General features: G+C 27.2%; 1 protein-coding gene across 3 annotated transcripts in view; it reads right to left on the bottom strand.

Moving 5' to 3' along the window:
• The window catches only part of LOC107448113 (RNA-binding protein 28), a 37,075-nt gene that overhangs the window by 12,380 nt on the left and 9,199 nt on the right, over window positions 1–15,496 (bottom strand). For all 3 annotated transcript variants that reach the window (XM_087159968.1, XM_016063221.4, XM_071184671.2), the window contains exons 4-9: window positions 15,234–15,309; window positions 13,682–13,774; window positions 7,353–7,643; window positions 5,735–6,078; window positions 4,675–4,872; window positions 2,848–3,000 (exon numbers count right to left, since the gene is read on the bottom strand). In XM_087159968.1, coding sequence (XP_087016094.1) covers window positions 2,848–3,000; window positions 4,675–4,872; window positions 5,735–6,078; window positions 7,353–7,643; window positions 13,682–13,774; window positions 15,234–15,309 — 1,155 coding nt within the window. The remainder of the gene's footprint in view (window positions 1–2,847; window positions 3,001–4,674; window positions 4,873–5,734; window positions 6,079–7,352; window positions 7,644–13,681; window positions 13,775–15,233; window positions 15,310–15,496) is intronic.

Here is a 15,496-nt window from a genome sequence, read left to right as displayed (position 1 = left end):
TAAAACATTTTGTCATTTTCCTCGAATTAAAAAAAAAAAATGTTCCAATATTAAACAAGAAAAACTCAACCAGTATATAAAAACACTAGAAGGAATATTGACGGAATTCCAAAATAGATTTCAAGACTTGAAATATTTTAAATTGTCTCTTGATTTTTTTTCTGAATCTATTTGAAATTAACATAATTCAATGTGAGTTTCCCATTTCCAATATAATTATAACCCAAAAGGCATCTGGAGAATTAGAATTAATAGAGATGCAAGAAGATCAAGCTCTTCAATAAAAATATAAGTCGCCGTTGATTACTGAATTTTGAAATTTGTACCAGAATCAAAGTATATTAAATTAGAAAAGGCTGCCTGTCAAATTATTTCAATATTCGGAGCAACGTACTTATGTGAAAAATTTTATTCCACTTTAAAATTCGTGAAATCAAAACACTGATCAGTATTAACTAACCAGCATTTCAAAGAATTACTGAGAAGTGTTGTAACCAATTATTCACCAAATTTCAAAGAATTATCAAGAGAAGTGAAATGAATGTGTTTAATTTTTAATATTTAAATTCAATACACATATTTTGTACTTTTATTTATATGTTTTCGATAAATATAATTTCAGTGAAAAAAAAATTTTTTCATACCTTTTTCATCTAGCTTTTAAATACGTAATTTTGAAAAATGGCTCGACTATCAAGGAGCTTGACCACCCCAGATATAGAGAGTAGCTGCTATCTGGGAAATATGGTTCCCACAGTTTGAGTTCATAGTTGAGAGCAGTTCAAAGTTGCACATTTCGTCATATCTCGAGAACTTTATAAGTGAATTGAAATATTTTTGCACACAATTATAAAATTTGTTTATCTAAAGATAACTGCTGAAAATAACTTTTTGTAAATATTTAAAATTTTTATTATTTTATTTAATAATAGTCAAAAGAATTTGAATCGTAAGGTATACATTTTTAACACAATTTTAAAGAATGTAAGTTTACATAACAAAATACAAAATTTGAGAGAAATTGGCCAAATAGTTCCTGAGAAATCAAATTTTAAAAATACAAAATATTCAAAATTTGATTTCTCAAGATCTACAACTGATTCCACTCAAATTTTGTATTTTGCCAGTTAAGCTTGTAAAATGATGTGAAAATTTTAAACCTCACAATTCAAAACTTTTTCTACTATTATTAAATAAAATAATAAATATTTACTAAAAGCTATATCTTTTATGGAATTATCTTTGGAAAAACGAATTTTAAAATTATGTAAAAAATTTTCCATTCACTTAAAAAGTTTTTGAGATATGAAGGAATACACAAAAAGTAAAATTAGCATTAAAGGGTCTAAACTTTAGACTGCTCTCTTCACCAAACTATTAGGATCATCTTCCAGATTGCGGCAATTCCCAATATTTCGAAGGTCAAGAATTTGAATCCATCGAAAAAAGTATGTTTATTCAGAGAAGGTATGTTTTTGTATCTGTTTTGTGTTATTAATAGATATGACACATACAGCAATATGCATACTTTTTCACTCAGGTTATGGAAGGAAAAAAATAGTGCATGTTAATTTTGTCACTATAGGCTAAATTAAACAAAACTATTTTTAAAAAAAACTAAAATATAAAAAAAAATCCTATTTCTTTTTCAACAGCAGAGGAATATAATCAAATTACAATGGCCCATTCTCTCTGTTCTCTTATTGTGGGCAGTTTTTGCACTTACAGTCTATTGTAAAAAAATATCTAGTGTGTCATATTTTATTTAACAATAAAAATTAAATAGAACCGTACTGCCATGCAATTCAAATTGAAATAATTCAAAATTGAGACTGTCAAATATCTAATCTAAATTTTTATATATTTGGCATTTCTGTACAAAAAGCTTTTTCTTTTAAATTTTTAATAGCGTTTTGAAATTTTATTTCAGCCTTATAACATTAACTAAAGGAAGAAAATAGTTGTAGAGCTGCTTTTCTCAAAAGCTATGTGTGTTCTTTCATCGCATTCTCAAAAGCTAACTGCACTTGTATTCTTTCATTAGCATAGCAGTGTATAAATTAAAAATGTGAAGTAATCCAGATTTTAAAAAAGAAAATATGTATTACGTAAATTTAAGATATTTTTATGAGAAACAGCAAAAAAATTGAAGAGTTATCTAATTGTTTAAATAATCTATAACTCAGTAACAAGATTTTAATCAACTCGGCTGCTTCCATTATAATGTAAATGATTTTTTAATACAAAATCAGAAAACTTTTTAAAATAATACATTTAAGTAACTAAGAATTTTAAACTGTTTTTTAAGTAAGTTTCTGATTCACAGAAAATCTCAGCCGCTTCCCTTCCCTAAATTCAATTAAATTTGAACTCGCTGTAACTTCTTCTCTAAGAATCCTCAGCGCTTAGAATGACATTTGAATCATTAAATTCAAATCATCGGAATTGTACAATGCAATCACACACAAATATTATTATTCATCCACTTATTTCATTACCTACTCCCTATCATTATTTTCTAACCTATTTTTGTCTATTCGTTATCTTTATTACTCAGATACTGCTGCTGCTCAGTTAAATGTTGAACAGTCTATTGTTAAAAGTCTATTAGAAAAACAAACATTTACAAGAATTAAAAAAAAAGCATGATATACTTTATATAATGAATTTTCTTCAAATGAAATACATAATATTTGCACGTTTGTTAGCTTTTTGTTTAAGATAAACATGAAGAAAGAAAATCGTAAACAACTGATTAATAGTGCCACATATAAAATCAAAGTGGAGTTGATGGACTTAGTATTTAGGATAATTCATAGAATTAAAAGAAAAAAGTAATATAACTACTTCTGTAACAACAGCTCCTTTACCAGCAGCATCTTTAAATATTTTTCTTAACTTAACATCTGTTAATGTTTTAGGAAGGTTGTGAACCATCAGTCTTTTATCTGACACAAAAAAGTTGACGTTTTTCAATTTTTGGTTCTTAAGCCTCTCCAGCTATACAAAAAAATAATAACTTAATTTTATTGAATATATATTCATTAAAATGAATCTACAAATTTGTTCAATATACTGAATTACATATACAGATAAATAACACAATAGCAGAAAAAATAAGACACGTTTAATATGCAATCACTAAAAATATTATAAAAATGTGCCTCAAAAATAAAAGCAATTTGAAACAAATCAAAGAAATTTTATATATTATCTATAATTTTATATATAAAAATTGAATGCAATTTTATAAATATCTTTATCTCAAAACAAATAAAGATGGGGTTGCCTCACTCTTCAAAAAATTATTTAATTCATTACCTTTATTTAATTCATTTACTACCATATAATACAAAAATGAGAGAGAATCAAATTAGGAAATATTTTCACTTTGCACGGAACACTTTTTAGACAAATTTTATAAGTAGGAAATTCAGCATCATTAATTTTTACATGTTTATTATGCACTTTCTTCTATATATGTACTTTATTAATGTTTTTTTAATGCTTTTACTATGTACTTTAATATGTTTTTCTTTTTTTTTTTAATGTCTAAAATATCATAATTTAAAACATTTTCCAACTGACAAAGAATAACAAAAAAAGAATTGTGTTTAAAAAAAAGAGAAAGATAAAATCTTAAGAAAAAGGAAAGTAAAAACATCTGGATTTTAAAATCATCAACTTATTTCAATATGTTTTAAAATTACACTAGAAATTGTAAAGTAAAAAAATATTATAAAATAACTAATATAAATAAAAAGTTAAAATAAAAAGAAAAAACTTATTTAGCTGAAATATTCCAATTAAAAGTTTGAAATAATAATTATATTTTTTAAATTTATTTTTATTAATTAATGAAAGTAAGTGACAACAATTAGTCGCTATTCCAAAAGAGGTTTGTTTATAAAAGGGATGTTTTACAGGTAGTTTTGATAATTTTTTTAATTTCAAGCTAACATTTTAAATGGTACAATTTCACACAATGATGAAAATAGTCTATTCAAAGGATAAGAAACATTACAAAATTATTAAAAAAATTAAAATTTTATTAAATTATTAAAAAATTCTTTCATAATTTTTTAATAATTTTAAAAAATTATTTAAAGCAATTTTAATTCCTCTGATCTAACTGGTCACAAAAATTTATCTGCAATTTAAGTTTTCCCAATTAAGTTTGCAAATCTTTAAATGTTTGTCCTAATTGTTTCATCCCTAACCACTAAATCTCTATTGGTAAATCCTCAAAAAAAAAAAAAAAATTATCATAAGTACAAAATCACGAATTTTCCTTAGTAGGCATTTTTTTCTAATTGATAACTGTTAACCCTAATATATTAATTATGGTACTTAGATTGTACAATAAGATAGATTATACACTATAGGATTGAAACATGTAAAGTTAACTGTTAAAAACTTACGCAATCTTTTTTAAATTTTTTTAACAAATTTTTTTTTTTACAATTTTAATAAAATTTAGAAATTACATATATTTTTTTAGTAATTCAGAAAATGCAAGTAATTGGTACTAAGGTACACAATAATATAGCTAAATATAGATGTTAAAAACTTTTTTTTATTTATTTTTTATATAACAATTATTAAGAAAATAAATACCTTCATTAAAGTCAAAATAAAGTAACAAACTATTTTATTAATAACAAAATATTGCACCTGAGCTCTTTTGGCCATATCAGAAGGAGATACCGCTTTGCTTTCTTCAGAATGGGGCAAAATTAATCCTACTTTAAGCAGCCGCAAATTTCTCCTGTCTTTTGGTTTTTTCAGTTGGTCTTTTTGCTGAAATATTGATTCTTTACTTACAGCAGGAGAGCATGTCAGTTTTCTCCCATCAACTAGAATACCTGGTTCCTACAATGAAGTAAAATAAAACTATTTCAATACTGATTTTAAATATATTAGTTTAAAAGGTTAAAAAAATGTTTAAAACTGTAATGCAAAATTTGAGCAAAATCAGTCGATTAGTTCCTGAGAAATTGAATTTTACACATCTTACTTTTTTGAAATTCAATTTATCAGGAACTATTTTGTGTTTTGCCATGTAAAATTATATTCTTTAAAATAGTATACCTTACAATTCAAATTTTTTTCAAACATTATTAAATAAAATAATAAATATTTACTAAAAGTTATTTTTTGCATAGAATTATCTTTGGATATACAATTACGGGCAAAGATTTTTACTTCTCCTAAAAAGTTTTCAAGAAATGGCGAAATAAGCAAGAATAAAATGAACATTAAAGGGTCCAAATTTTGGACTGCTCTCTTGACCAATTATTGGGACCATATTTTCCAGATTGCGGCTACCCCTATATTTTGGAGGTCAGAAATCCGAATCCATTGAAAAAAAAAGTATGTTTATATAAAAAAAGTGTGAGATAATATGACTTATTTTTAAAATTAAATAAAATATTGTGCATAATTTTTTATACAAAATTGTATCCTTTAGAAATGTTTGTCCTTAAATATGTTAATAAAAGCTTACTCTAATAAATTACTATGAAAATAATCATTGACTGGAAGAGTAAAATCATGAGGATGCTTTCACTATATGGTATCAAAAAAAAAATCAAGCTTTCATTAATTTCTCACTAATAAATCATTTAAATCAACAACTGTCATTTAAGCAATTTCTATAAGAAAAAAAACACTTGATCCCCTCCCAAAAGAAAGATACAGATAAAACTTTAAATCAATGAAAAATGATGCTCACTTTCATAGATTCTTCAAGCAATTTATCAGCACTTGCTTTACTTTTGAATTTCACAAATGCTGTGCCCTTTGAATGTTCTGTAACAGGATCAACACAAATCAAACAATATTCACAATCTCCATATCTCTCTAATGATTCTCTAAGACTCTCTTTAGTTGTCGCAAATGACACATTTCTTATGAAAACAGTTTTCCCTTCTGATATATCATCAGAATGTTTTTTGTTACTAAATGATTTTTCCTTATAAGGATGCTTTTTAATATCAGCCAAACTTGAATCGCTTTCATCATCAATTTCTTCATCCTCATCTCCTGACACCTCATCTTCTTCATCCTTTTCAGATTCTAAAATTCATTATAAATTAAAATTTAGAAACATAGCTGTTAAATTTTTGGGTAAAAACAAACAAAAAAATTTAAAAATTAACAATTAAGATACATCTTATTTTTAGTTTATGTTTAACTTTTCATTCATTTCATTTGAAAGTTAGTACACCTTTAGAAAGTATGAATTATCTAATAATTTTAAAATGATTTTTAATTATTTTATGTTTCTTGAATAGGTTAAATTTAATTTCCTTCTAGAACCTAAATAAAAAAATAATTTACATGAATAGATAATTATAAAATATTTTTTTAATATATTTTCAAAAGACCCAAAGACATTACAGTTTAAACTATTATTCTTTAAAAAAAAAGTTACATTTTAATCTTCCTCATTCTTTAAATTTAATTAAATGCACAAAACTTCTCAGTTTCATTCAATGTAAAACAAGTACTCAATAACTGTAAAAACATCTTATCATTATACCAATAACTATTTTTGCAAGCATTAATAAAAAATATACTATGGATATACAGTGTTTTCACTACAGCGCGAGAATCTCGCCGATTTTTTTCTTTTCTCGCAATAAAAAACGAGTAACGCGAGAAGTTCGCGCACTTTATTAATCAATTTCAAAATGCACAAATTTTGGAAAAAAATTCGTCTTTTGCTATTTTGAATAAAATCCGTTTCACTTTTCTTCCTTGATCTTTCATTATTTTGAACATCGGCCTTTGTTATCTAGCTTCCCTATTTGTTCAGAAGTATTGTTTGCACCCGTGCACACAGCAGAGCACCCCCCTCCCCCGAACACCTTTCAGAACACATTTCTCTGCAACCACGTGTTCACCGTAGGTAAGGTTTCTTCATGTAAGACGTTTAAATTTTTTGTGCATGAATGTAAGATGGACAAATAACTTGTTAAGGCGACATCTTTTACTCCATGACGGACAAATGAAAATGAAACAAATGTCGGTAGAAGCGGTCAAAACGAAACAAATACGGATATTTTTCTATCAAATAAATATAATAGCCGATGACAAAGTAGATATAGAACATTTTCCATATGATGATGCAGCAAAAATATTCAATTTGAAGATGTGAAAAATGTTATAATTAAGGAAATAATTTTTTTACAAGTCTATTCGGGTTTTTTTAATTTTTAGAAATCTCACTTAACTTTTTGAAATCTCACCCTGTTTTTGAGAAAGGGGGAGAAATTCTCTCCCATTTTCTTTCTGTAATGAATACACTGATATATATTAATTACTTTGAAAAAAAAAAAAGAGCGCACCATCATTAGATGATTCATCTGAATCATCATCATCCTGCACAGCTTCAATACCAGAATCAAATTCCTTCAGAAATTCATTAACTCGTTTATCATCCTCATCAATATCTTCCTCTTCATCTTTAATTAAACTTAAATCTGGTTTTTCCTCTTCAGAATCATCATCACTTGATAAACTTGACGATTTTGCATTTAACTGCTTTTGTGGTGAATCGTCCTTTTCCTTTTTAATGCTTTGTAACTTCAATTGGTAATTGGTCTTATCAACAGCATAATCAATAGCAACCCGACGTCCTGAAAAATCAAAGAACTGTTTTACAAAAAACTTCTTTTTTTTTTAAAAAAAAAGCTGGCATTATTAACTAACAAAATAAGTTGCGAGAAAAGTTTTTACTTTAATTATTCTGACACTCTGGAACATTGACTTTAGCACAATAAGTATTATAACAAAATATTTAACTAAGGATGTCATAATAGATTTCACAAGACTTAGAATGCAATATGTATTGCAATATAAACTGAGAATGAAATTTTAACTGAAATTAATACTAAAAAATTATAAACATGTCAAACTTTAAGGGCAGATTAAGTAGGTAATAAATGCATAAAGTTTAATAAATATTATTTTCTATTTGATGATAAATAATTGATTTCAGCACACTTAAAGATCAACTAACTACTGATATCATACTAATTTTACATCATTATGCCTTGTAATATGTCAAAAACAATGTGATTTTTATTAAAAATTATTATTTCTAACCTTGTCTAACTTGAAAGAATATAAAATTAACCTTTTACCTGCCGATGTTCCCAAATGGGAACATTTTTTTGTGAATTTTTTTACTAACCTAATTATTTGTTTACATTTGTCATATTTTCTGAAATGACACAGAACAGTATTAATTTATTTTAGATGCTCTTAATTTTTGGAAAATCATTAAATTTTTTTATAGATTTAAGGCCAAATTTACAGAATTTCTGAACTTATAATTTTCTTAAGTTTTTCAGTCTCTAATTTTAAAAAAAAGTAATAGAAATTTTTTTTTATTGGTCTTATTTAGTAGCCAGGGGACATATTGTTCGTTTTAACGTACCAAAATATGTCCAATTATTATTTCTAGGGAGTTATTTCCGTAAAAATTAAAATGTTCCCATTTGGGAACATCAGCGTTTGGAGTATAGTATTTGAGGGGGTTTTTCGTAACTCACAAACTTTGAGTGCGATTCTATTCTTTCTTTCACAATTATTTCGTGAAAGCAAACAACACCTGTCCACAAGCCCCCCCCCCTGTTTTTTGTTGTGAACAGGGGCTTGGTTCTTTCATTCACATGTTCAATGTACATCTGTTATCAGCTTGTCTTTCACACCCTTATTCTGTGTAATTCGTTCGCTCTATTGTTAGTCAATCACAGTTTCTCAGATGGATATCTGCTTGTCTTCTACCCTATTCAATTTTTAAGATTTGCATATGTGTTTCACATTTCTTAGAAATGTATCACTTGACTCAGGGGGAGGTAAAGACACGGGACTTTCGATGAGCGGTCTCATTTCATCATTTCATTTCACGACTCGACGAAGTTGCGATCTGTTTCTTTTACCGAATTTCATACGTATCAACGATTGTGTTTTTAGAGTATTATTAGACTCTGAATGAAATAGTTTTCATCTGTTTAGTGTTTTACAATTATTATTGGGTATAAGCTACCATCTAGAGATGCCTCGCAAGTTTTTAACGTTGGAAGCTGCGTTAGACTATTTTCATAGCCTATCCGATAGCGAACTCGATGACGTACAGGAGCCTGATCTTTGTATTTTGCCACCTGATGAAGACGCGAATCTGAGCGATGATGAGCATATAAACGACGAAGCCTTAAATGAAGTTCATCCACAAGATGTCTGTGGCCAGATTGACCTGATGCTTGACAAAAGCAATGAAGATAGAAATTCAAATTGTTCAGATGATGAGCTTCATGATTCAAGAGATCAAAAGAAAAGCACACCCTCTTGCTTGGCTCCAAAAGCAAAGAAACGAAAACAAGAACCCTATCCCAGATGGAAAAAAAAGGCAACGTTTGAAGAAAATCTTCACGGAAAAAACCTCGAAAAATTAACTGAAAAATTTCCCGAGCTTCAGACAATGGATCCTCTGCAGTTATTTTTCAAAATACTTCCTTTGGATTATATGCAACATCTAGCTGATATGACAATGTTGTATGCCCTACAAAAAGGAGAGACTATAACTGTTACCAGTAAGGATATTCAGCAGTTCCTTGGCTTGCTTATTTTAAGTGGATATCACACAGTACCTTCAGAAGACTTGTATTGGAGTACTTCTGAGGACACGTCTAATCAAATATTCTCGAAAATAATGAGCAGGTCACGCTTTCGTCAACTAAAAAAATATTTTCATCTAGTGGATAACAACAAAGATGTGAAATCAGGAGATAAGCTCGCAAAGATTGCTCCCATATATGATGAATTATGTAAAAATTTAATTCAGTTCGGCGTTTTTCATGATAAACTCAGTATTGATGAATCAATGGTACCGTATTACGGACATCATTCTTGTAAGATGTTCATACGAGGAAAGCCAATCAGATTTGGTTACAAAATTTGGATGATATGCTCATCAAATGGATACCCATATAAGATGGAAATTTATTCTGGAAAACAAAATGGTGCTAAGGCAGATACTCCACTTGGATCTAGAGTCGTAATGGACATGCTGTCTGTTGTGGAACATCCTGAGCAGCACGAGGTTTTTTTTGATAATTTTTTCACATCATACAACTTGATGAATCAACTGACTTCTCTGAAGATAAGAGCTGTTGGAACTGTTCGAGAAAATAGGACTGGAGAGTGTCCTCTTCGATCCGCCAAGGATATGAAAAAAACAGAGAGAGGGACATATGACTACCGTTCCAATGGAAATATTTTTGTTTGTCGCTGGAATGATAGCTCTGTGGTAACGGTTGCTTCAAATTAAGCTACACACGAGCCAATCTCTAAAGCAAAGAGATATTCTAGAACAGAAAAGAAAAGAGTTGACATTCCTCAGCCGGCTCTGATTCAAAGATACAATGAAGGGATGGGCGGCGTGGATCTGTTAGACAGATTATTAGGAAGTTATCGTCCACAGCTTAGGAGCAAAAAATGGTGGTGGAACTTATTTTCCAATGCTTTGAATATGGGAGTAGTAGCGAGCTGGTTGATACACTGTGAGATCAATAAAGGCACTAAAAGTGAGTTATCGCACCTCCAATTCCGCCGCAACGTCACAATGGCCTTATTATATTCTCAGACGAAGGAGTCAAGTAAACCTGGTCCTCGACCACATCTTCCTCTCATAAGTAGAAAAACGGATAAGCATTATCTAGTCTCCTTCACTCAGGGACGTTGCGCGGTTTGCAAAAAGAACGTGCGAAAACAGTGCGTTGCCTGCGAAAAGCGGCTCCATTCTTCTTGCTTCCCCCAATACCATGGACAATAAGAAAAAAATGTCACCCAGAAGAAAAAAGTAAAATGGTATGTAAAAGAAACAAAAAATATTAAAATTTTTTCATGTTTTTTCAATAAATAACCTTTTGAGAAAAATCACCCCGTTTACTTCATTCCAAACGCCGATGTTCCCAAATGGGAACATCGTGAAAACCCTACTTAAAATTTTTTTTTCGCCAAACTATGTTACGATTAGCTATACTAGAGGTAAAATGAGTCATTTAAGCAAAAAATTAAAATTAAAAATGAAAATTTTGAATTACGGCAGTTAAAAGGTTAAGATGCTACTTAACCTCTTAAGACTCCGCAATATTGCAAATATTATTATTATTATCCAGCATTATTCAACATTAAAATTAGAGAACATTTGGTACAATTTTTTTTAAAACTACTTGAAAAACAATATTTTAAGATTGTTTTTTCTATTATGTTTGTATGCCTTTATAAAACCACTAGAAAAATTCCCTTGATGACTAACTTTTTCAACATATTATTCAATTACTTATTATTTGTTATTATAAACAGTAGGATTCTTTATGGGGAAAAAGTCAAAATCGATCACTTTTTCTTTATCTAATTCATGTTTATATTAAAAGTAGCAATATTAAATTACCGACTGTTTTAGAATTTTTTTCATAGTTTGTTTCATAAAATCAGAGGAATTGCAATTTTAAAGATATCGATAAAATTTTAGGTGAATTTGATTTTTTTAATTAAATATACAACTCTTTTACTGAGAAAATATGTGCACATAACCCACAACCCAAAAGGTTATTCAAGTCTGTCTATAAGAAGTCAGTTTTTTTATTTTAGAGCACATAAATTCTAAAAGCTGGCTTCTGAAAATTTTTACTAAAATTTAACAACTTCTATCAGTCTCTGATCATCAGAGGGGTTTGATTCAATTAACATTTTAGAAAATTTTATGGTATATAAATATCTAATTATTTGAGTCTAGTGGATTTTACTCAAAGATTAAAATGTGAAGAAATACACTATAAAAATATCATACAATAAGCAAAAAATGCTTCAAATTAAAATTTTTCAATTTTTTAAGTAACATTTAAAAATAACTAAAAAAAAATGATAGTTGAGTTTAATAAATTGAATTTTGCACCAAAAAAAATATTTTATTGCATTCATGAGTAAACAATCTTCTATGTAATACATTTCTGAGTAAAAATCACACTTTCTGCCATATTTAAAGATTGGATCTCTGGAATTAAGTAATAAATTGTAACGCAATTTTTATCTACTGATAAATTATAAACTCAATATTAATTTTTACACAATTAAAAAGAAATAAACTATTGAATGGCATAATTGATTTCACACTATGTTGCAACTAGCTAACCAATCCTCACAGTAGCTACAATCATTTTTTGCTTTTTAAGAATAAACAGATAGTCACATACATATTGCAACACATTGGTACATAATATTAATATTATTACAATTTATATGATGATAAATAAGATCTAAATTCTTAGTCTTGTTACTCAATTTTTTTATACTTTTTAAAACCATCTTAAAATTATACTAATAACACATGTACTCCATAATATAGCGTGTCACTAGCAAATGATATTAAAAAATAGGTTCCCAGGAATAGGTACCTATCATGAAAGAATTAACATGACATATTAAACAAAAAGTGCAAATGTACAATTTCAGAATTGTTTTTCTGCACAAACATTTAGAATTGTTGATTATTTCCTTCATGATTCACAGCATATGACAATTTATAAAACAAATCATTAATTTAGTCTCTAAACCATCTTTTTTTTTTTCCTTTTTGAAAAATATTAAAAATGTATAATTCAACTAGTTAAAAAATTTAATATTCGAATACCAATCACAAAAAAAAATATGTTTTTCTTTTTAATTGAATTCAACTATACAACCAAACTAGACAATGATAAATATTTAAAATTTAGAATAAAATTAAATTATTCAAGTTACACCAAATGCATCAACATCAGTATGATATTTTGTGATAAAAACTATAAAGGTATATTTGCGATTCTCAAAAGTTTGCAAGCCGCATGGACACCAGGAATGTTTTCCAAACAAATATAACTTGGCAATTTAATTTTTTTTTCTTTTTCAAAAAATAAATCACAAAAAAATATTATTAAAAAAAGTAAAATTCATCTTTAAGCTATAATTCAAATTATGGTTTTACAGAAATGAAATGTTTTTTAATTTTCCCTTACTTATCTTGAAAGGATCAATAATGTTGAAAGGTCGATAACCAACTCAAAGTTTGATAAACCAATATTTAGATCTTCTTCAAACAAAAAAAGTTACAAAAACTTTATATATTATGTTTACTTTCTATCAGAGTTTTACTATTAGAAAGTTTAAAAATACTTTATAGCTAGTTATTAATTTAAGGGTTGATTTATTATCACATTTATTAGTCAAAAGATTTAATTTTACAACTATAACAAAAAGCAGAATTTTGCGATAGATCAAATTGGAACAAGATTTAAAATATATTATCTCAGCCAATGCATAAGTTAAATATTAAAACAATTTTTCGCCTTAATTTTTTTTTAATTATTAAGGCATTGCAGATTTAAAGTTATTCTTAAATGAAAAAGAAAAATATGTGGCTATTTCAGAAGTTTGCATAAAACTTTTCAAAATCTGGTGTGCTACCAGACACAAAACATAGAAGGTAATATCAACAACAACAAAAAAGGAGAAAATAAATAAAAAATTATTTTCACAAAATATAATTATAAAATAAAAAAAGTACTTTACACCAGCATAAGTAATGGTACATAAAAAATTATTGTAAAAAAAAGGTTTATACTTGATTTACCATGAATTTCTTTGTTATTCAGAGCTTTCATAGCTTTAATCAACGACTTAAAATCCTCAAATTCAACAAAAGCAAAGCCTTTTTTGCGACCATCTAAAAACATAAAATAAAAACCATATGATTAAGGCTTGACAATTGTGAACAATCAATGAATGAGTAAGATAAAATTTTATTTGTTTACACATAAACTGTTCTACTAAATACTTGAATTCTATTCATCACAAGGAATGTATGAATGTATTATTCAAGGGTAATCTAGCATTCTATTACCCTTGCAATGCGATAGTACAATAGATAGCATGAGTTAGTAGGGTTTTATTGAGGAAAGAAAGGTAATATAAATAGTATAAAATTTTACATCCAACTTACAAATAAGAAAACAGCATGATCACAATCTGAATCAAGATATTTTATTCTGATTTTTTTTAAATAAATTTAAGTATACATAAAACTAAGTTGAATCATTAATATGCAAATAAAGCTAAAACTTTTAGTTCAAATTATAAAACGAAAAATAAGATCAGTTTTAAAATTTTAATAGCTGTGATTAATGTATGCACCATCAAAAGCAAGATAAGCATGATTAAACTGATTTCAGATTTGAAAGAACATCGAATAAAAATTCCACATTTCCTCATAGATTGTAAATACATCAAAATGAAAAAATATAGCAGAAATAGTAAGTATAATAAAGTAAAATTTATAATTCTAATTATAATAAAAAGTATAGAATAAAGGGAAAATAAAATAAATACAAAGTCAGTGTAATAATAAATAGGCAGTCAATATTGACTTAGTTTACAATTCATAATGACAGAATTTTAATTTTTTTTTTTTCAAAAAATTTCTGAAAAGTATTTTGCATTGTTTCTAAGTTAGATTTACTTCCTTTTGATCTAATTTTACATACTTCAAATGTTTACCAATAAATTTACAATTTTATACTGACAAGAAATATTTTTTAGAAGAAATAACTACTATAAGATGTAAAAAAAATAAACAGATGAAACTGCTGACAATAAATAAATCATAAAAGTTATTACCCTATTCCAAATTTTAAGATGCTTGTTGCATTTTTTTAAGGACTTTAATGGTTGTTTAGAATGGTTTAGACATAAAATGGTTATGATAAAGTAAAGAATGAAACCTTGCGTGTAGACGGAAAGTAGATTCAAATAGAATTCAATAGTTGGAAACCTCTAGAAACAATGGACAACAGCAGGTGCATAAATGAGATTTTTAAAGACTAACAGAAGAGAAAATAGGGAAGACCGGAGAAGAGATGTATTGATCAGGTTGAATAGAGACTTCCAAGACCAAAACACGAGGTAAGTGGCTCTGGAAAAGAACTGTTAGGGAGGACATTATCCTACACAGTCTGTAGTATAAGGAAGAAAGTAAGTAAGAAATTTATTTTAAAAATTTAGAGTTTTATAAAGATTTCATAATTAAACCTAATTTATAATAAATGTTAGCTCAAGATAGACATTTACCTAAATTCAATGTTTACTTGAAAAGCTTAATTTTCACTTGTACATAATAAAATAATTACCTTCTTTTAAAGGAATGTTTACGTTTACAACATTTCCGAACTTAGAAAAAGTTTCTTGTAATTCATCAGATGATACCTTAAAATGAAAAAATAAAATATGTTTCAAAAATAAATCATTTCAACAACAATGGATACATTTATGGTGTACAGAGATATGATTTAAAACAGCTTATTCACTTTTAATAAATTAAAATTTATTTTTATATTTTAAAAAAATATTCACTATATTGAAAATATTCACAAAAAAATATTTACAATATTAA

This window comes from Parasteatoda tepidariorum, chromosome 3, assembly GCF_982258835.1.
Source record: "Parasteatoda tepidariorum strain Cologne lab strain chromosome 3, Ptep-v5.0, whole genome shotgun sequence".
Taxonomy (NCBI): Eukaryota; Metazoa; Arthropoda; class Arachnida; order Araneae; family Theridiidae; genus Parasteatoda; species Parasteatoda tepidariorum.
Note: the sequence above shows the minus strand (reverse complement) of the source record. Positions and strands in the feature narration are given on the sequence as shown.